Source organism: Phalacrocorax carbo, chromosome 6 (genome assembly GCF_963921805.1).
Source record: "Phalacrocorax carbo chromosome 6, bPhaCar2.1, whole genome shotgun sequence".
Lineage (NCBI taxonomy): Eukaryota > Metazoa > Chordata > Aves > Suliformes > Phalacrocoracidae > Phalacrocorax > Phalacrocorax carbo.
In genome coordinates this window covers 16,394,430-16,417,978 of record NC_087518.1, presented here as the reverse complement: position 1 = coordinate 16,417,978, position 23,549 = coordinate 16,394,430, and the positions used below count along the sequence as shown (strand labels likewise).

At 36.0% G+C, this 23,549-nt stretch overlaps 1 protein-coding gene across 2 annotated transcripts in view; it reads left to right on the top strand.

Annotated features, from left to right (window-relative positions):
* The window catches only part of CACNA2D3 (calcium voltage-gated channel auxiliary subunit alpha2delta 3), a 491,034-nt gene that overhangs the window by 90,926 nt on the left and 376,559 nt on the right, over positions 1-23,549 (top strand). For both annotated transcript variants that reach the window (XR_010373325.1, XM_064453883.1), the window contains exon 3: positions 11,148-11,264. Coding sequence is in view for 1 of the 2 variants with exons in the window: in XM_064453883.1 (XP_064309953.1) it covers positions 11,148-11,264 (117 nt within the window). In the remaining variant the exon portion in view is untranslated. The remainder of the gene's footprint in view (positions 1-11,147; positions 11,265-23,549) is intronic.

Below are 23,549 nucleotides of genomic sequence, written 5' to 3'. Positions count from 1 at the left end.
CTTTCAAAGGCAGTTATTAAATACTGGATTGACCGTGGTTTGGCAATGAAACTTTAACCCTTTGTTTTTTCTTGTTCGTTTAGCAGTTAATGAGGCTCTGAAAGAAATCATGGTGAATATAATACTCTTCCTAAATGTATAGAGAGGCTAGTTGTTTTATAGCTTCTTGTGAAGTTTTATAAGTAACTGAGAATCACACAGTAAAGTGAAAATCATTAGCTTGTGTGGCAAAAACACAAATGTGTTTTCACACTTCCAGGCAGTGCCAAATACTATAGTTCGGTTTCCAAATATTTTATTTTTTTTTAATATGGTTGACCTGCTGAATTCTTCTCAAGGTGTCTGCACACAGACCACATGCAGGTGGTCTGATTTTCAGAGACTCTGAGAACATACTGACATTGCTGGCTTTGATGTGACTGAAGGGAGTTTAGATTTTTGAAAATAAAATAATTTTTTGTGTTCAGTGATGAAATGAAGAACTGGAAGCCTAAGTTTAGGCACCTGAGTTCAGATATTCAGTTGTTATTCTTCTTGTTATTATAAGTCCACTTTGATACATAGTGTTCTGATACTGTTATAAAGCCCTAAATCAATACAAATACTTTTATCAGGTGGATACAGAAGAGTGCAATGATGAGGTATAGCAGCAAGGATCAATGCTGTGTCATTCATAGTGACAAACAATGAAATAAACCTCATCTAAGAGTTAACGTTGAAGGTCCTGCACAATGCAAAGGGTAAAGGTTTAGAAGTATTATCCAAGTGGATGAATGTTAGTTATGGAGAATGTTGCAAATTGCAAAGAGAGTTTGAGTCCCAAGAAGATGAGATTACGTTTCTTTTTCTGAGGAACAATAACGATTAGCTATTCTAAATGAGCAGTGCTTTTAAATCTTGTCACAAGACATAGGTATTGCTAAGCAACAGTTTGTCTTTAGAACGCACTTCGGTTTTTGTCTGTACTCCACTTTGTCTCTAGCTCTTTCTGTTGCTCATTTTATTGCTCATTTAGGGGCAACCGTGGAAGGTGGGGAGACAATTGCCTAGTATTTCTGGGATGGAAAATAAGCATTGTCTAATAAAAGTATATAGAAATACTGACACTCAGAACAACAGCTTCGTGTAAGGCAGGCATAGGTCCACAGAAATGGAAAAATAAAGAGGGAGAGAGATAAAACTGATAAAAGGAAGTGTTATGAGACAAAAATTGTAAAGAAACTCTGATTGAAAGAATTAGTTTTTGGATGTATCCTGTGACCTTACAACACGAAGCAAGCTGTCTCTCTTGGTTGTCCTTAATTCCAGTAACCATAAAGGCTTTCAGAGTAGACCAAGGCAGCTTGTACAAAGAGAATATGTTATAATATCTCATCCCAGCTGGGAAATTGCTGAAAATAGTAAGTTGTCAGGTTCCCTACTTCTGAATCTTCAGTGACTCAGAATAACTATCCAGGATGAAAGGACTGCATTCTCACGATCCTTCAGACTTTTGTGAGAAGCAAGTTAGATGTTCATGTTTCTAATACACTTCCATTCACCTGAAAATGTAGTGATGGCTTTGCCTTGGATAAACAGGCCCTCTGGGTCATATTGTGATTTTTGCAGATTTATACTCATGGGGTTTTTTGTTCATTGTTTAAAGCAGTTCTTGTGAAATGCTGTGGTGAGTTTTCAAGAGTATCAAGTACTTCTTTATGGAAAAAGGAGGCTCCAGAGCAGTTCCAGAATGTTTGGTTTTGGTTTAAATGAGGGGTTTATGTTCCCTTCTAAAATAGAAGCAAGGGTATGTACAATTACATAGATAGCTTCTGTAAAATATATTTTGTAAGCAGTTTTTGATAGTCTTGGTTACCTGGCTCTTAGAACACCTGTGATGGCCTGTGAAGATGTTTCAGATGTCTAAAAGAATTTACAAGACAATAATTTGCTTTTTCAACCATTTTCAGTATAATTGAGTTCATAGACGGTGAGCTGGTACTCTTGCAAATGAGTCTGAAGGCCCTGTCTGCCACTGCACACTGGCAGCAGCAAGGCAAACTTCCTCAAATGTTTTTTGTTACTCTGGTTTTGTTACTCTGACTCAAAGCAACTCTGTTAAAGCAAAAGATGGGAGTGTATTCCTGACCTCTGTGGGACTGCTTAGAATTACATCTCCTAACTAGATTATTTGGATCACCCATTTTTGGTGATGGTTGTTTAGGTGGAGGCTTATTAAATACTTCAAGCAAAAATTGCAATACTGAATTAGTCTTAGAGGACAAGCATTTGAAACTCCTGCAGTGTGTTTCCTTATAATTTTCTTTATTAGAGAATATTATAATTCATGCATCATCAGCATGACTGCTGCTTTTAAATTTTTTTGTGATGAGAAATACTCTGTATTGTAGAGTACCTTGTATCTTCCCATACTAGCATAGTAGTTTTAAAAAGGTATATATTCAAGACTCTTGCTGTTATTGATGTTTACAGAATCACAGAATGGTGGGGGTTGGAAAGGGACCTCTGGAGATCATCTCATCCAACCCCCCTGCTTGAGCAGGCACACCTAGAGCAGGAGCACAGGAGCTCATCCAGGCAGGTTTTGAATGTCTCCAGGGAAGGAGACTCCACAACCTCCCTGGGCAGCCTGTTCCACTGCTCTGTCACCCTCACAGGAAAGAAGTTTTATCTCATATTGAGGAACTTCCTATGTTCCAAATTGTGCCCATTGCCCCTTGTCCTGTCATTGGGCACTATTGTAAAGAGCCTAGTCCCATCATCCTGACACCCATCCTTCAGATATTTGTAGGTATTGGTGAGATCCCCCCCTCAGTCTTCTCTTCTCCAGGCTGAACAAACCCAAGCCTCTCAGCCTTTCCTCATAAGCTTGCCTGTGAGGATGCTATGGGAGACAGCATTGAATGCCTTACTGAAGTCAAGATAGACAACATCCATAGCCCTCCCTTCATCGACCCAGCCAGTCACACCATCAGGAAGGCTATCAGGTTGGTCACCTTATACTTATACCGTGTATAAGTATATGTGGTATACTTGTACATATCTAGTTGTACAAAGGTTTGAGGAGATATCTTATGTGGATCTGTTTCACAGACAGGGCAGAGGAATACTGCTAGATCAGGAATTGGTTTGGTTTGGTTTTGTTTATCATTCAGCTTAATGCTTTAATTGATGTGTTTTTATAGCAACTGCATGTAGCAATTAGGTAAAAATAGGTCAGAAGTAAATATTTTTGTAAAGATTAAATATCCTGGGGATATAGTGCCCTTACAATAACTGTAAGATACTTACATTGTGTGTAAATTATTTTGCAAAGAAAGCAGTAGCTATCCTTGTGAAGTCTGCTGATAACAGATTTCCCAGGATAGCTGATCTTTGGCTGTAATATACCAGGTACAGCTTTGAGTAGCTAATCATAGTAATATAGTATGCAACAAATATTTCAATCTTTTGCATTTCAAAGTGTTTTTATGAAGCAACAAAATGGGAGTTTGGGGCAATGGGAGTTGCTCAGACACCAGTGTGTGGCATGAGTCAAATGTGACAGGCTAATGTAGAGCTCATTGGAGTCATTTGATGAAGGGAATAAAAATTTCTCTGCAGAGAAGAAAATGAGTGTGCCACCACATTGGTCATTGCTGATGGATTTCATCAACACAAAGAGGTTCAGTAAAGGTTAATAGGAGTGTGTAATGTGGTGTAACACAAACTCCTAATTATCGAGGAGTTCTTTAATGTCAAGGTGAGGAGAAATATGCCATTGTGGCTCATCTTCCCATACAGATCAAGCTGAACTTAACAAAGTGATCTGTGGTCTATTGGGCAGGGCATTGGAAGAGTACCCAAGAGAGCTTGTTCTCTTTGTAGTTATGAACTGTTATGTGATGTTGGACATGCTACTGAATTTATCAATATCTCAATATCCTCATGTACAGAATGGACATTATCATAGATACTCCTTTAATAAAACCTTTGGAGCTCTGTGGGTGAAAAGTTCTATGCCAGCTCTGAACTAAAATAGTTTTGTTTATAAATGCTCACTAGCCATCTTCAACAGAATAAAAATAACCCTTAATATTACTTATTTTGTTAAGGTCTTTAAAGTTGCTCCACTGAATGAGTTTCAGAGTAAGGAGGACCAGATGAAAACAACATAACACTGGCACTTTAGTTTAAAAAAAACCACACCACCCTAGGGTCAATGTGACAATGGGAAAATAAAAAATCTTTTACTAAGGACACGTTCACAGATGAGTCTATCAGAGGAGTGCACCATCTGTATTTGATATCTCTGCTGTGGTAGTGCCAGCTGAGTACCCTTCTGCTCAGTGGAAAAGCTCAGATACCCACTCACATGCACATGTAATTCTGGAAGCTGCTTCTTTTTTGGCTTCAAATTCAGGTTTATTCCAACAGTGCATATATAATTAGCGACACCTCACTTCTGATGAAGCATTAATAAGCTGTGCTGTGCATTTTTAAATCCTCCTCTGGGATTTGCTCTACCATCTCTCGCATGCAGAAGGGATGTGTGTTGGTGTGGTAGAGCACCACAAGAGCTTGAGCCACATAAGGTTTGGACTTTCACAGTTTGTGTCCCATCTATTTGAACATGGATATTGGTTTAAAATAATGTTGTCTTATAAAATGCTGTGATATATTTTTCCATATCAAGAAGTATTTATATTCTTAGTTTTGGTTCAAAAGCTCAGAGCCATATTTTCATGAGTAGGAAGTCTTGCACTGTACATAGTTCCTTTAATTTCAACAGAACAGTTAATGGTATAAGTCAACACCTAATGTGACTACATTATCAGTTTGCGCTACATTAACTGTAGGTTTGGGGTTTTACAATAAAAAAAAAAAAAACCCAAACAAAAAACCCCAAACAAAACCCTCCTACAAACAAACAACCCACAAACCCCACAAAGTGTAAAAAGGAGTAGGTATTTTTAAAACACCCTGAATAAATGCCATTTGTTTTAAATTTTGAGCAGTAGTGTTAATAACAATAACAAATAAATTAAAAAATCTTATACAATGATAAAAGCCTAAAAATGAATGTGAGTTTTATTTTTTTATTGCGATGAGGAATATGTTAGTGAAAGAAAAAAATTTTTTCTTGATTGTGCTGGTTTTCGCTGGCATTGAGTTAATTTTCTTCACAGTAGCTAATATGGGGCCATGTTCTGGATTTGCGCTGAAAACAGTGTTGACAACAGAGGGATGTTCTCATTACCACTGAGCAGGGCTTACACAGAGTAAAGGCCTTTCCTGCCTCTCACCTCACCCTGCCAGCAAGTAGGCTGGGGGTGCACAAGTAGCTGGGAGGGAGGACACAGCCGGGACAGCTGACCCCAACTGACCCAAGGGATATCCCACACCGTATGATGTCTGGTTCAGCATATAAAGCTGGGGGAAGGAGGAGGAAGTGGGAGGATATTTGGAGCGATGGCATTTGTCTTCCCAAGTAACCGTTACACACGATGGAGCCCTGCTTTCCTGGGGATGTCTGAACACCTGCCTGCTGATCGAAGGTGTGAATGAATTCCTTGTTTTGCTTTGCTTGTGTATGCAGCTTTTGTTTTACCTGTTAAACTGTCTTTGTCTCAACCCAGGAGTTTTCTCAGTTTTACTTTTCTGATTCTCTCCCCCATCCCACTGTGGGGTGAGTAAGTGAGTGGGCATGTGGTGCTTAGTTGCCAGCTGGTATTTAACCATGACATTGATGCATAAAAATATTATTGACCTGTGATTCCTACACTGTAGAAGGACTTGACCTAAAAATCCAAGGTCGTTTTGGGTAGGAAAGTCAACATTAGTGAAGAAATCAATGAGGTTAGGGCTTAAGAATTAATTGATATAAAACTCTGTTAAAGACACATATAACTTTTGGCTCTCTATCTGAAGAACTACATTAAGAGCTGCAAATTGTATTAGCTGTAAGCTTTTTGCAGCCTTGAAGACTCATTCATTGGTTACATTTGACTGTCAGAACGTTTCAAATATAAAATTATAATAGTTCCAATAAGCCAATTAACTTATGTGGCACTTCAGACCATCACTTCTGTGCCAAAGGGAGTCACTGCTAGGGCTTACATGGCAGGGTGTTTGAAGGAAGTTTAAACAGTTCAAACAATGCATAGCACAGCCTTTCTACTGCGCAATAGATATTAATTGAAATAAAAAGTTGGTGATTTAATCAGAAGTGTGTGTTTCCGTAATCTCACTTTACATTTGTAATGTTGAGACTTGAACATCTGAAAGTGTTTTTGGTGTGAGGATTTTTGGCTTTTTTTTTTCTTTGCAAATTGCATGGAGTAAACATACTTTTTTTCATGGAAACAATGGATAGATTAAATGCATATTTTATCTTTCATTTGCATGCTAGTTCTGCTTTTTCATTATAAAACAAAGAATTTATATATGCATATTTATATTTAATGTGTATGTGACAAAAACACCCTCAAATAGTAACATTTGTAATGTACAAGTGAGAGCTATAGCTATGGATACACCTCAGAGCCATATATCAGTTCCTATTACGCAACACAAACTGACAGATTACTTTTAAAGGATTATTACAATGTTCCTATTTAGTAAATACATTTCCTTAACCAGTGTTGCAGTAATATTTACTGGCTCTGAAAATCCTGGGGAGGGGGAAGAATTTTCATCATAAATAGTTGTATTGTTCTGTGCCATGTAAAAAGGGTCATGTATAAAGCACCCACAGGTTTATCAAAAGACTAAGGACTGTTTACACTTGTAAAGAACTTGACATATTTTTGTATACAGCAAAAAGGTAATTATCTTGATTTTTGATAAGAGTTGATAGAAGTATGTACAAATAGGAACACAAAGATTATGTTTCTCTTTGGAGAAAAATTAAGGAGGAAAAATTCAAACTGTAGCTGACATAGGGCATGTTTCTTGCTTCAAGAAGCTATTTTGTTTTCTCCCTTTGTCACTCAAGTGGCATGGTTTTTGGTGTGGTGGTTTTGTTTTTGGTGGTTTTTTTTTTTCCTTTTTTTGTTGTATTTTTGTTTTTATTTGATGGATTTTGGGGTATGGGTTTTCTTTTTGTGTGTGTGTTGATATTTCAGTGCCAAATACTTGGTTGTATTAACTGCTTCAGACCTGAGCGTTGTATAGATTGCTTTCTGGTATGTTATTTCTAAATGATCATTTACCATGCAAAAGAAAAGACTCATGCTTAAATCCATGAACAGCGTTAAAAGTTCTAACAGTGAAGTACTCTCTGTCTTTCTCTGGTGTTTATGTGAAATGATCTGGCAAAACAGATACTGAAGAAATAATGTATTTTTTGTGTGCTTTCTCAAATGATAAATGTTCTTGTCTCTGGAGAATGTCTTACTGATTGCTGATTTTTCTAAGCAGAAAGAATCAGCATTTCAGGCTTGAGTTTTGTTTTTGTTTTGTTTGGGTTTTTCCTTTTTTTTTTAAATAATGCAGCAAATCATAATTTGTACCAGCTCGATCTTCTAGACAATTAGAAATCCGCTTATATAAAGAAATGTCCAACTGTGACTCTAAGTTGTCATACCATTTTGTTATGCAAGACGATCATTTATAGTGAAGTTAAGGGTGTTTTCTTTTAATAACGTTACAAATGTATTACTGGGTATGTTACAAATGTTGACTGTAATTTTTCAGTATATCTTACTGGAATAAAATTATAGAATTTTGAAAAAAAAAAAAGAGGGTTTCTTTTTTAAAACAAACACCCAAAAACCTTAATCAGCAACTTCATATATTTTACAGTGGATCTATTCAGAGTAGCAGGCAGTTTGCGAGTCTGGAATATAAAGGACAACCTGGCCCACAAACTAGGTTTTTTTCACCACTGTCCGTGATTGCATTTTGCTTAATGGCAACCCTTATGGCACACTGCTGTTTTTCTCAAGGTTATGTTAAAAGAAATAACTTCAGTTAAAAACTATTTCAATTTTATTTTGAAGGAACTGTGTCTTTGCTGTTTTAGCTAATTCATTTAAATAAAAAATAAATTTAATATGTAAAATCTAGTGGTAGAGAAATGATGAGAGCTTGGAGGTCAGACCGCCTCTACAGTGAAAGTAAAAGAATCCATTATTAATAATGTCCTTTGTTACAGTTTATTGTGTTCTGTTGTGATTCAGGTTTCTTGCATTGATACTTATTATAAAATCAACTGCTTTCTAGATTGAATCTAAATTCCCAGCCTCATGCACATTGAGTACTAAGAGGAAGTGCATAGACATGCACAGATTAAGCTGGCACTTCTTCCCTCCGGACACAATCACTAGAGTACAAGGATACTAAAAGCAGCTGGTGGTTTTTTCCAACCACATAATTTCTTCTGTTTTGGAACCTTCCACTGATGGCTGAAAAAATAATAGAAGTATTTTTTATGGCAATGAAATACTGAATGTAAAATACATATTATGTAAACCTCTTGGTTGCCAAGGTCTTACAGATCAAGTAAATACCCCTAGTTTGTTGCAAATGTTCCTGAAGGTTTCCAACAACTGATTAGACAGGCACCATGCAAGATGTGTGGTCTTTTCAAATAGATAATTAATATCTTCTATTTCCTCTAATTTTTTTGTTATGTTGGAAATTTGGCATTTAAATTAGGAAGAAATGAATTTATGTATTATGAAGTAGCATAGTTATAAAATCATAGATTATCAGTTAATAAGTAATTCCCATCTATTTTGAGCACAAGTTATTACTAGTTTTCAAAAGCACCAGTTACTCAAAATTGAGAAGGGTGCCTTTTTAATATGCTATTATAATAGCCTAAGAGATTATATGGTATGATTCTCCGAAAATTTGTCGACTTCAACTGTACCGTTCGGTTTTCAGACAAATGCAGTGAATAATCTCCTGTTTTTCTTCACTTGATGATTAAGCTTAAATCAATAAATCTGATGACCTGAAAACTGTCTCTTGAAGTGATGCATTTTAGAATACATTCTAAGAACTCAAAGGTCAAGTATGAAGGAAACCATTTTTGTCAGGACTCGACATGAACATGATCTGTGCAGCTTGAAATAAGTGATTCAAATTTGTACTCGATCTATTGACATAATAAGATAGTTGTTCACGACACTGCATTTTGTTTCATTTTAAATTTTCCAAAGCTTCGAATCCTGTGGGATGTGAACAGACTTTGACATCATTAATTAACTGGAAATGTTTTCAATTTACTTTTAATTTACTATGTTTTTTCACAGTTAAATGTTACTGTAACAAATACTATCTCTCTGTTGTCTACTATGTTCTTGTATTTTCTCCAGTAAATAAAATCCAATATTTTACTCTTTTAGACAAATCACTGTTCTATCCTAAAGTAATTTTTTTTCAGAGTAGCAAGTAGCAAGTTTAGAAGCAGCATAAATGGACTTGCAGAGTTGAAATCAGAACTCTGCTGATGGCATTTAAATGCAGACTAAGCAGTGGTTTCCCTCCTGCCTCCAGGAAACAAAACGCAGGTCCGTCTGCTTGAGGTTTCTTAGATTACTTGCGCTAATATTAAAATCTCAGCTAGAATAGAGCCTCATATCTAGAAATAGTGTGGAAAAAAATGAAATTATTACTGAAATGGGTAAATTACAGAATATAAAAAAACTTAGTGTCCTACATATTTAGTGACAACTTTGTATATTTTAACCTCCTTATGAAATTGTCTGCAAATGATGTTTTAGCAAATATTATTTTCCAATCAAGACATTTACACAAGTTTTTACCAAGGAGTATAAAGATTAAAGCAAGTCCAAAGTGTCACTTTGCCTTGAAAATTAGCTTTGTCAGAAGAAATGGGTACAATATGTGCAGGCATTCATTTGCTATAGAGTCCTTCATCACCAGCCAGGACACGACTGGTCTTGACTTATTCACTGTTTTAACCTTTCCAGTGTTCATCCAGGTGCTTTGAGCCACAGTTTTTGATGCTGTTATTCTTTCTTCTTTCTCTGAAGTTATATAAGGTTTGGGGATAATTGTAATTCTATAGGGAAGTTTGACTGATAAATCTTTTCAATAATACCAGCTCATTTTATTGACTCAAGTATTGTACTGTGGGTAGTGCTAAGAGTCATCTTCAGAGGTTTGGAAGATATTTTTTGCATATAGGGCTAAAGCTGGTAGATGCCAGGTGTACTTTTTATTTTCCTCCCGTTATCATGGAGTTACAATTATGTGAATAGGTTAAGGGTTCAGTAATGAGCAATGATTAGTTCATCAGAACTCAGACATGTTTTCAATAGAGATAAGGAAACAATACCTAGACCGAAAGCCATTGCTTCTCAGAGTACAGGCTATAGCAGAATGACATGGGAAAGAGGAATATACTTCAGTACTAAATGTTTTGAAGATTGACTCCAAAGAATACTATGCTTTTTTTGGATGTTATATTCTTACAAGCTTCATTGTAAGCACTGATAAAGAAAAAATGTTGATATGCAAAATCGTTTTGAATATATTTTTAGTGCTTAGTCTGAGGGTTATTCATACTGTGAAAAGAGACCATAAGCTAATGCTCATCTGTATTGTATAAAGGATACTTTTAGGCTTGTGTTCAGATAGAGACTCCTGTTTATGTGGTTTATTTAGGATTTTCTTTGCATGGAAAGTTAAATTATAAATACTTATACTACAAGCTTATCTAGATATTCTTAAGTATTGTATAAAACTCATGAAATAGATGTCTACAAGTTCTGCTGAGGAGGAGGAGGATCCTAGGTCGCTAAGGCGCAGTAGATTGCCAACCATATGACTGTTTTTAAATGATTTATGGATGGGATATGAGGATCTTTTACAACTATTTTTTTTTGGCAGTTGTTCAGTTGTGGGAGGGGTAATTTAAACGTTGTGAAAGGGAATTATCATTTTGCTACAGTGCATGAGATAAGTACTTCTGTTATATTTTCTTAATAGGTTTCTGGTTCTAACCAAGTTGTTCTATCCCTGTGACAGCATCTTGGCACAACGCAGCCGTCACACAAATAAGCATCAAATAATGAAGAATGTCAGCAAAGGTGTAACATGAAACTAATAATTAGTTGTCGTCAAAATTTCAGCTGGTTCACTGTGAATAACTTTTCCCTAATTCTTTTTTAATTTCTTTTTTTTTTTTCCAGAAGTACAAAGAATATGAGAAGGATGTTGCAATAGAAGAAATTGATGGCCTTCAGCTCGTGAAAAAGTTAGCAAAGAATATGGAAGAAATGTTTCATAAAAAGTCTGAAGCTGTACGGGTAAGCAGCAGATCAATCTGCTATTTCATTCTGTGATGTAAAACTAAGTGTATAATTTAGGCTCTGCTCTGAACACTGTACTAACCGTTGAAGGTGCCAAAGTGGAAATGCTAAAGCATTCAGAAGTATTTTAGGATCAGTGTTCAAAAGAATAGATATAAATTATTTATACCATCAATAGATAAATGAAAGAGAGTGTAACTAGGTTACACCAGCTTCCTGTATGAGTTTGTAAGGTATCACTTGTGTTCAGTAAAACATAACTACAGAAGGCTGTGCATTAAAATGCTAGATTTCAAAATATTAAACTAATGCAACTAAATTTCACCACTCAAAAGCTAGTATTGCAGGGAATCTTCTGAGTTCAATAACTGTCCTTTAGTTCAAATCTAGAAGATGCAGATGTCTCAAATGGGACTAAATCCAGAATTCCTCTAATTGTGGTAAATACTGCATCACCCTAAAGGCAACTTATTAATAATCAGTAAGTGGCTATGTTGACCTTTCTGCACATCTGTAGGTTTTGGGTGTGTGGATTTTTTTTTTTGTAAACCACTTCTGTTTTTTCACTATATTGAATAGGAGTTCAGTGTAACATGCATGTCCTAAAGAATAACAGGCCTTCCTGTTGTAGTTTTCATTTTTGCATTACTCTTTGCTAGAAATTTAGGTGACTGCCTTTAATAGTAGTTCCTATTACATCACCTATACCAACAGGATATTATGGTCGTTTACCACCAGCCACTCTATTTCAGCCAGATTTGTCTCCTCAGTTGAGCTGAAGGTCTTTGTGTCTCAAGTGTGGAGCATAAGGCATCACCCATGGACAGGGATTCCATTTGTTTAACTGTAGATACAATTTCTCCTTCAGCCTTTTGCTTTTTATTATGGTCCAAAAGGGAAGAAGGAATTTGGCTACGTTTTAGAGGTTGAATTTTCTGGGCTGGCAGCAAAGTAAAATATATTTCAGCTTGTAAACTAAACATACTTGGCAGGGAAGCAGAGAAAGACAATAAACATGGAACCCTGAAATGCTATTTTTACAGTTTGCATTTCAGAGAAAAACTGCACTTTAAGATGTGTGCTACAGCTTCCAAAAGCCTGCAGAATATTGACTCCAGGGGGATTGAGTGTGGGGTGTGTTCTCCCTGTTCCTTAGCAGAGAAAAGTGTTGCTCTGAGATTATAACAATGTGAAAAACCCATTCTTGGAGCAGCACTTATTTCGAGCGAGAAGTGACCTTGCTGCACACAAGGGAAGCAGAGCTTTGTTCCATGGGTGTGGAGTGCTCTTGGGAAGAGTAGTTTGTCTCTGAGTTTTGTAATGAATGTTTTCTAAGGTTTGTGAGTGTTCAGGACTGGTTTGGCCTCTTCATGCAGATGGTGTTTTTGTCTAAGGAGGAAAAAAATACAGGTCCAATATAGGCCACCATGCTCCAAGTGAAAATAAGCCCAAATTCTGTGAAGTTAAACTATGCATATAGTATTGTGTGAAGGGGCCTTAGTGCTGGAAAAACTGAAATCCAGAGCTGCCTTTGGAAGGTTTCCATCTTTGCAAAGGAAGCTAGAAGCTTGGTTTGGATAGGGTCACTTTAAAAAAAAAGATCTGTTTAGTGTACTTTCCAATAAAGTTATACTTTTTTGCATAATTGCATAATGTGGTTCATCTTGGTTGCTAGAGATGTAGTGAGTGACCTTTTATGTTCTGATGGTAAGTAGTGTTTAGTATTTTATGTCCTGGTAAGTACGAAGTTCTTTGGTACAGTGCAGGTTTTGCATGAGTTCCGTCTTTGGTACATCATAGTTGTTTTTCTTCTCATAGCTGGAAAGGTGAGATAGGAGTTACAAAGCTCACATGGACCTAAGACCTCTGCTCCATGCTGAGATAAAGTAACACTGCATCACCTTGCCTCTAAAATAATAGAATTTTGACAAGCTTTTGATAGAAACTTGTATGAAGAGCACTGCAACCTAGAATTCAGAGTAATATTTTAGATATGCTGGTGGAAATATTGGTGTAAGTACTAAATGAAGAGTACCTTACACAGTATCCTCAGCCCTAGAAATAATGGGGTAACCATTGCAAGGGTTCAAATCCAAGCACCTAGAAAATGTGTTCCAGTGTTACCCTACACTGGTCATTGTATTAACTTCAAGGAGACATCAAAATCCATTGTTTGATTAAAAAGTTTTATCTAAAAAGTATTTTAAATTAACATGCTTTTTCAGCTTCTAGCAGATGTAGCAATCTGTGACAACTATTCAGAAAGCCACTGTATATAAAATGTTTAATTTGTAGAAAAGGCCAAGGAGGAAGACCTGGAAATATAGGATGGCTTGGAAATGCCTTCAGTTATTTTGTTTTGCTTTATGCTTTCAAACACATTAACTTGTTCGAAGCTTCTAATCACATTTGAACTCTCTTCTCCCTCCTCCCCCTTTATATTCTGGTTGAATTTTTATCTGTCTCATCGCTTTTCATAGTGATTAGTTGGTTCAGTGTGATTTTTATCATATTCACCTCCTGTTTGAATTACCCTTCAGTATGCAATTATCCTATCAGAGAATGTCCTATTTTTGTGCTGTCAGATACATAAAATAAATGGAAAACTGAAAGTGCTAAACCAATTATATAACCTTTTGTCATCTACTTACTGATGGAAACCCTTGCAGGCAGCTTCCCCCCCCCCCTCACTGTTTACCTTAGATTTATGTCAATTCAGGATATTCCTGTTAACTCTTTCCTTCCTAATACTGCCCTATTTGATCGAATTTCAGAGAGGAAAATTCAGATTTTATTTTGAAATATTTGTGACACGATTTAAGTTAAAACCACTAAAGAGTGGTTTTGATTCAATGTTGCTGGTGCTTTGTTTCTAGCTGTGACAAACATAGATGATCCATTTACCTTTAAGATTTTGACATTTGAGTTGGGGAACATCTTACTGCCCATAAGGTGGGATAAGTGGAAATGTTCCCTGTGTTGTTCAGCAGTGGGTTTAATTTTACAGCCAAACCTAAATAATCCCTTTTGAGAGCCTTGCATAGTCTGCTGTCACTTGTGGTATTGCTTCAGTTGCTTTCCTGGACTTTTAGTGATTTCACTCAAAGGAAATGTGCTTGATCAGTCTTAAGTTGAAGTTAGATATTATGTTGGCTTTCTCTTTTTTTTTCTCTTTTAATTTTTTTAGAAAGTTTTATGATACTTTAGTGACTCCATTCATTTGAAACTGAAGAGGATAGATCATAATGACATAATGCTCAGTAACAAATGACTACTGCAACAACTTGATAGTGAAAAAGAAGTGGAATTAAATATATTCATTTGATGCTTTTACTTTTCCTAGTTAATGGTGTAATAGGGAAAAAAGCAAATGAAGATAGAAGGAAGTTAAAAAGAAAGCAAAGGGAAGGTAAATAAGTTATGAAGGAATACTAAAAAACCATTATTAAAACTTTAGCTATGCAGTTAAATTTCTGTTTTCATTAGCATTTCTTTGTAAGTAAGGAGAATCCTGTAAAAATTCTTGTTGATTTATTTGTAAGATGGCAAATCAAATATTAAGGATTGCTTCTCTTTAAGGCAACTACCAGCGCTGCAGCAGAAAATGCAAAAAAAAAAAAAAAAACCCAAACCCAAAACCCCCCAAAAAACCTTTAACTTTTCTTACTGTAGCTGCCTGGTATTCATTGTGAAGCTGATTCTCATTATAACTGTACTGTGAAAAGCAATTGCTGTTGTACAGTAATTAAATTTCAGTGCATTCATGCATCATTAAGCCAGTGGGGTTTATCTAGAGAAACCTGGGACTTCAAAGCTTTTTATCATAAAATTCTACACACAGACAAATGTTCTTCCAAGGAGAAGAATATCAGCATTTACATTTAACAAACATTTGCAATGAAGAGAAATGGACTTTTTTCCACTAATGATTTTTACACCAGTCTTCAAACCGTTTTCAGATACTATTAGGATGGTATTGTTTATGCACAGTTGAAGTGTAGTGTGTGCATTTGAAATGTTTGTGCTTATTCATATACATGTCCGTGTTTGCACGTTTTAGTCTGTGGATGTATATGCATATGGGTACGTATCCTTGCACACATGCATATTGATGTTTGTATTTGTAATAGCGACAGATTCAATTTACTATTGATTATTTTTGCATATATATGTACATATATATGTGAGCAAAGGATTAAACTGCATGTACTGCAACCACATATTTCTAAGCAAATACTGGTAAATTGGAGTCCTGATCAACAAATTCATTCTTACTTAAAATAAACAAAGTGATATGCTGGTGAGTGCAATGTGAACTTTGTTGGATGAACACAGAGATGACAGCAAGTAAGCCAAAGTTGAGAGTGAAAGGCCCTAGGCAGAAGTTTCTTTCTCCACAGGAGTGTTGCAGTGCTTTGAATAGACCTATTTATGAAAGCTCAGTAAAAACTTCATACTGAATATTGTAGTCGATGAATGTAGCTTTTACTTATAAACAAGGACTTTACTGTTTTCTTGGATGTATTTGGTATTTAACTAATTTTTGCTGTGTAACTTAATGGTAAATTCTTCCCCATTTGATCAGATACATTGGTATAGAAGGTAGGTTTTTTTTTCGGTTCACTGTGGGTGGCATTTAGAACTGGATTTTGAAAGTAGACACTTAAGTAGACCAATTTCTTACCCGTTGTTAAATACCTTTGCATTCCAAGAGTTATTTCAGTCATTCACTTTAAGATTGCTGTTTTTAGTTGATGTCACTCAACTCATACAAAAGTGTAATCACAGCAAACAAACTAAATAAAACTGAAGTTTTAGAAAGGTGTCATTATTTCAGATGTTCTTATTGATAAGGAAGTTTATATATAATCTTCTGGGGGCTTCTTTTGTTAGAGTGGATAACTGTTGTCATGTTCTTTGGTAGAAGTTACTGACTGCTTTCCTTCCCCCTCCTTGTTTACTTTTGAACCTACTGTCGCTTTTGCCAGTGGTTAAATCCTACAAGTGTCATCAGAATCAGGGAATGGTTGCAGGAGAGAGAGTCTGTATCCTCACTGAGGAAAGGCAGAGAAAACTCAGTCATAAAAAAGGGCTGGAGAACCTATTAAATCAGGGAAGTTGAGGTTGTCACTGCTGTGTCATTATGCCAATTAAGAGCTTTTACTGAGGACAGAACATTTTTTGCATGGTGGGGTTTAGTATTTAGATTGTACTTTGTTAACCTGGAACTTGAAAAATAGTGGCTTCCCACCATGCCTAAACAAAAATTGAGGCAACAGTGAGGAATATTCCAGGTGAATTTTGAACTGATTTTTTTTAAGACTCTTTACATGTACACTGTCTTCAGTGCCCGCTGTGTTTTCTATTACACTGTAGTTTTATTCTGATTTTCTATCACTTTGATCAAGGCAAGATCGGGAATGGAATTCCTGAGAAGAGAAGCAAATAATCATTCACATTTCATATTCATATAATATAAGATAGAAAGGTCTTAAATGTCAAAACTTATTACTTTGGGTTCACTATTTCTAAATGTATAATAAACATGTTTTCACTATCCACACTGTTCCCTCATTGAGCTAATTTGCATCTGCAGAATTAGAAGGAAGGAAAATGAATATCAACATGCACTGTTTAAAATTGTGCTGCTCAATGGGTGCTATTCTGACCCCTGATTTTCTTTTTTTTTTTTTTAATATAGTTAGGTTGATTTTTGTCAGCATATGGAAATGAAAAATAAAATACCATTAAGTTAATAAAATTACTGGACCAAAAAAATATAAATGGTTGTGAGTGGAAGGAAATTACGGTGAACCAACCCAGTGTTACTATAGTCTTAAATGACAAAATAAACACATAATGAATAAAGGCGGGATGGCTACAACTGTGTTAATTACTGCCAACAAATTAAAGGTTTTCAGCAATATTTTTGTATTCACGTTTAATATTTTAACTCTATTTGTTGCAAGTTACTTTTGGTATCATTTGACTTCTCCTCACAGTTCTACTGGTCTCCTTCATATGTAAGTGATGAATTTCTATTCTGAAAACATTAAGAGCTTTATTTACTTTTTGGAAAATTAGACTACACTGGAAAATGAAAAGATGGTTAGTAATCCACTGACAGTCAGTGGAGTATTCAGTAGCATAATACATAACCTTGATAGTCATAGATTGAAGAATATTTAAAGGCATAGCAAATATTTTTCATGTTTATTGCCATTGGACTTAAGGGTTGCTTTTGCCAAATGTGTAGAAGTTAGGATCTTTGACAAATGGAGCATTAGCTAAACCTATTCTAGTGCAAATCAGCTAGATCACATATTGCTTCTCTGCTTTTTATCTCTTTGAGTTTCCCAAGAAATATGTGTATTTCTAAAAGGAGACTGCTATGAATTCTGAAGTGGGGGGGGGAGTTTCTTTTTACTGAAGTGCAGGGAGGCTTCTCTTATCCTTAACCTTCACTCCCATCACATAGCTGCAATACGAGTGCTCAGACTGTCCTCAGTCACGTTGCTGGTGAACAAAAGAGATGGAGGGAAAAGCTATAGTTTAACTCATACATGTACTACCTGTGTAATGGAATAGATAGGTTAAATGGAAGTTAGGGATTTTGTCGGTAGACCTCTCTGAATCATAGCAGGGAACTGAAGTGCATTGATAAAATCTTTATCTAACTCTTCTGTGTCCTAAAATCCAGGTTAGGTGAGTTTACAGAAACCTATTCTTTAAATAGGTGGGCAGAGGGGAGGCAAAACCTGAAAAACTCAGTTGCTTTTTCTCATACATTTAGTTTCTCAGTGTTTAACTTCCAGAGAATGAAAAGGAAACCAGTGAAAACTTCAGGGAGATCTTTCATCTGCTGCTTAATAATTTATTTTTAACAGTTCAGGAATGCCTTCACTGCAAAGACTTTAGACCTAAAGAATTTAATAAATTAACCTTTTTTTCTCGGCTCAGAAAGAATGTCTGTTTTAGTCTCTGAGTACTAATACGTATTAAAGAAAACTTTAATACAGAAAACGAACTTGCTAGGTACATTTTTTGAGGAAGGAACAGTAGTTCATGTTGGTCACATTTAGGAGATTCAGGGATATGTATTTATCAAGATTTCCAGGGAGTTACATACATAACCTGGACCATGCAGTATCTAGGAAATACTGTTTCATAAATGTATGCTTGTCAGGCACTGCAAATTTGGAGCTTTCATTATCTCAGTACAGCTTGAAATAAATATTTACAAAAAATGAAGCAAACTGAACTGTGCTTTGAATTTTGGCTGTTTTTAAAAATCTGGCACATTTGTATGTTTAAAGGAAAAGAAAAGTCCACACAGTCTAGCCTAGGATATTTAGTGAATTTATTTTGGAAATTCAAATTTAGAAAAAAGAAAAAATACTCGTAAGATGAAAGTGGGAAAAATAAAGACTTGTAGAGAAAACCTAAAACCATTTGCTGCTGGAGACGATTATGATGGTTTCATCTTCAGTGCTGAGAAAAGAAGTGAAAAGTATTTAAAGATAGCAAATTCAAATATAGAACACTTATCTGCAAATACAGGCAGAGAAAAAAAATCAAACCAGCCACTTCACAGAATAATTCTTGTATTAGACTTCATTGCAAAAGTACATAACATTCAGCCTTTGCCATCAACAACATAAAATAGATTTCCACACAGCAGGGAGAAAGCAGTAAAATAGTTTGGAAGAATGAAGTAGGATAAATCAGCCTCATGTATCCTTCTTTCTTATCACTGTTTTAGGGTGTTAGCATATTTTAGTATTTTACATTTACTTTAATTATTTTAACAAAAATAGTTATATTGTCCAACTTGCTGTTCAATGTGTGATTTAAACTAGTCACTTCAAATAGTAATACTCTATAATTAAAATTTAATTCCACTTGAACAACTGTCACCTGTTTGATTTTTCTATTATAATTCGTATTTCATATTGTAAATACATATAATTAAATCTATCTTTGGAATTATAACAATGATTGTCAAATTATATAATTACTGGTACTTTTATGTCCTTAAAAAAAAAATCAACGAAAAAAGTTGTCAGCTCACTTTTAGAGTGTTTACTGGTACTTATTATTAATTGACTACTTTAAATATTCCCTTGAGAAAGTGCACTATAGCTTGCTTGCTGTTGAAAACATTACCCTGCTTTCTGAAAGCTTACATGTATTCAATTTAATGGTTAGATAATGAAAAAGATATCTTCTTAAAGAGAATGCTCAATTTGGCATAACCTGCATTTGTACAGAGCGGGTTTTCAAGCTGCTGCCTCCTTTTCTCATTGTACGAATGGTGCCAAACTCTGTTTGGCCTGTGGAGTATGAGGGAATGCTAGAGGCAGTAGTAAAGAAGATCCTGTTAATAGCTTTCGTGGAGGGATTTAATGAATGGTAATTTATCAATATTTTGGGTAGGAGAGAGACTATCACCTCTGTGTGATTCATCATTTTGAGAAACGAACAAATGGTATAGCCCTAACTCTGCAGAGTTTTTTGAAGTGTGCTCCTTGGCTTGTTGTGGTGTGCCTTGGGTAAATACTGCTTTCTACAGCCACTTGTAGTGTGTCACTTGCCTCCCGAACATGCTTAGCTAACCACTTGTCCTGCCTCACCCTATATGTAGTTGGGTCAGGAGGCACATCAGGTCCCAAGCGCTGGATTTCAAACGGTGACTGTGCTGAGCTAGAAAGAAACTGGTGGAAAAACAGTTCGGAGTAGTTTGCAGTTTAAGTCTTGCATCCACCTAAAACTGCTGCAAGTCTTCCTCTGTAGTAGCTCTTAAAGCACTCAGAAGCATTTCAATGAAAAGAGCTGTGAAGGGAATTCATTAGTATTTTTTTAAGAGCTTTAACTCTTCACTCTTCTCTTTATTTGTGATAGAGCTTCCAGTGGATATTGTGTTAGGTCAGGTATGTTAGCTTAGCCTAAACTGCCACTGGAGCACCATTGTGGGACAAGAGCCTCCTACACAGTTAACTGAGGGCAAATACCCCATTTATCCTCTTCACTCCCACCTTTCTTATTTGACTTCAGTGTAATTAGGTAGGATGATGCCTGTTTAACCTAAAATACTTCCAGCTTAGCTCATTTGTTATATCATCTCTAAGAGCTGATTATGTATTCCAAAAGTACGTGGCACTGGTCAACAGTTACTTTCTCTTTCATCTTTTGGATTTTTAACACTTACTCGTTCAAAAGTTATTCTGCCTTGTGTCATTTTCCCTGAACACTATAGTTACTTTTATCTTCTTATTTGAATAGATTTATACAATAAACCCATCATGCTCCTTCGCTCAATTGGACAGTTTCTTTAAGGCTGGAAAACCAAATGGACTCTAGCAGTGTGCTTTTTAAGTGCTCAGGCTCTCTAATGTTTCTAGGCAGCTTCCAATGAGGGTGGGGTAAAGAAACTCTTCACAACAGCAATGAATTTCGGGTGGTCACAATTTCTGCTTGAGTAAATCGGGAATGCAGAATTATCATGACTGGCCTAGTGCTATGTGAAAAACTTCTGAGAGAAAAAAGCAGATTGAAAGCGGGGTGAGCAGCTTCTTTTTTGCCTGGAAAAGTGGGGTATTTTTGAGAATGAGTTAACTTGAAGCGTTTGGTAAACATTCTTGCTTTGAACTGTTTTTTAACAGCTGTGTGAAATGTAACTAATAAAACATCAGATTTGATTCTGTAACTAGAACTTCAGTTATTTAAAACTTACCTTAATTTTGATGAATATCAAGGAAAAGACTCAAGTTTTGTTTGTTAGCCTGTACTTTGATGTGCTCGCAGGTTGATATTGGCTCTTCAAAAAATAAGTCTCCTCACCAGCTTCCACAGGTGCTTGCTCCTTTCATTGTTGCCTTTCCTTTCCTTCCACTGTGTTGTGGCAAATGTTTGTGTGGCTGTGCAGGGTAAAGTCTGAGAATTATAAGACTGAAGAATTATCCAGGCCAGAACCCCAAAAACAAAAAACTAAGACAGACTTTCTTTCCCTTAGATTAATTAAGATTTCGTTCATTGCCTGAAATGAAAAATACTTGTAACAGCAAAGCACAGGAAGGAAGGAGATAGGAGGCAAGAATGAGCTGGACCATATGATGGACACTGCTTTTTTTTCTTTTTTTTTTTTTTTTTTCCCTCTCTTGTGGGGGTGGGAGTTTAAAACCATATCAAACCATCTTCCTATTTGTTTGGAGTTTTTTAAGCTCTGTGGTGACTGCACAGCTGTTTAGGGAAATTGTCTGATCACTTGTGTGTAAATGAGGTCTGATGTTGTATGTGTTACTGTGCTATATCTTTTTTGCTATTACATTCCGTAATGTTGCAGGTGAGAATCTTCTCCAACCCATTTGTAGATAATCAATTTCTTATGTGTGTTAGCTGCAGAAAGCCTGGGCTCTTTAGATCACGTTAGTAACCTGAATCTCTAGAGCTTCAGAGAAAAAGAAACAAGATTTGGAACTTGCACTTTTTGAGGGAATATGGCAGACTGGCTTAAATAGAGCACATATCAGTTGTTAGATCTGAGGCTTTTGCTAGGCAGAAGGGCAACATCGCAGGAACCACATAACCCTACTGAAGCCTGAATCTCATACTACTCAAATTCTGATGGTATTTTGGTCTTTGACACTGGAGATCAACCAGCTTGAGGGGGTGAGAGGAGGAGTGGAAAGAACCCTACTACAAACATAGCCTTGCTCTTGATTTTACTAATTGATTAAAATGTGCTTAAAAATAACACATTAATGGATTTAAAAATCACTTCTGAAGATGGATCTGGATGTGAGGTTTCATTAAAATGTCCAGGCAGTTTTTTCTATGTACAAAGACAAAAGGATCTTAAAACATTTATGTTGCAGAATTAGGATTTGTGAAAGGAGGAGCTGAGGACCACAGCTCTGTAAAGCAGTACTGCAGTGCACTTAGGTAGGAGCAGGTACAGAGTGTGACACGTATGCTTGAGATTGCTCCTCTGTTCTGAGATGATACCATGTTGAAATCCCTGGGGGAGGGGATGGAGAACTGTGATTTTTGTTTTTGTGGGATTTTAAGTTTGGAGGGAAGAATATTGTGTAGCTCATGTTCAAACTTCTAAGTCTCTTAAGTGTTGTGTCATTGGATACTTTGTCTTTGGTGCTGTAGCAATAATAACAACAGTATAGTCACTTATTTCAGGTAGCATCGTGAATTCAATAATTATGCCAGAATAACTTGGGTATGTTTTAAAATGAGTTACACAGAAGGGAGCAAATAATACATTATAGACAACACTTTATAATTTATTTTCCTGACCATATAAATAGATATATCTCTGTATTCTTTGATTAAGCACATTTCTGTTCTTTAAGCTAGCACAGCATATCTTGGATGGTTGCTACTGGCAGTGCTGTGCCAGTACTCCAGGAGGGCAAACTGTTTGAGCAAATCATAAGAAAAAAGGTGTTTCGTGGAAGAAATAAACAGTTCCAAATGAATACTATAAATTGAAGTTTTAATGATGAATCTATTTTTTATTATAAAGGTTAAATTACACCGATCATTGTGGCACAAAGCACTACAGAAATACTACATTATAGAAAAATTTTATGCCCTGTATTTCTGATGGGTCATTTCAGTGCAATGAAAAAATGCAACAAAAACATTATAAGCAAGATAAAAGGAAATAATTGCTCTGTATCTGCGAGTGTTTTAAAAACAAGCTGGAATTGGAGAAGCAAGCTATGCCGCAGAAAAATGCAAAAGCTATGCCGCAGAAAAATGCAAAAGCTATGCCGCAGAAAAATGCAAAAGCTATGCCGCAGAAAAATGCAAAAGCTATGCCGCAGAAAAATGCAAAAGCTATGCCGCAGAAAAATGCAAAAGCTATGCCGCAGAAAAATGCAAAAGCTATGCCGCAGAAAAATGCAAAAGCTATGCCGCAGAAAAATGCAAAAGCTATGCCGCAGAAAAATGCAAAAGCTATGCCGCAGAAAAATGCAAAAGCTATGCCGCAGAAAAATGCAAAAGCTATGCCGCAGAAAAATGCAAAAGCTATGCCGCAGAAAAATGCAAAAGCTATGCCGCAGAAAAATGCAAAAGCTATGCCGCAGAAAAATGCAAAAGCTATGCCGCAGAAAAATGCAAAAGCTATGCCGCAGAAAAATGCAAAAGCTATGCCGCAGAAAAATGCAAAAGCTATGCCGCAGAAAAATGCAAAAGCTATGCCGCAGAAAAATGCAAAAGCTATGCCGCAGAAAAATGCAAAAGCTATGCCGCAGAAAAATGCAA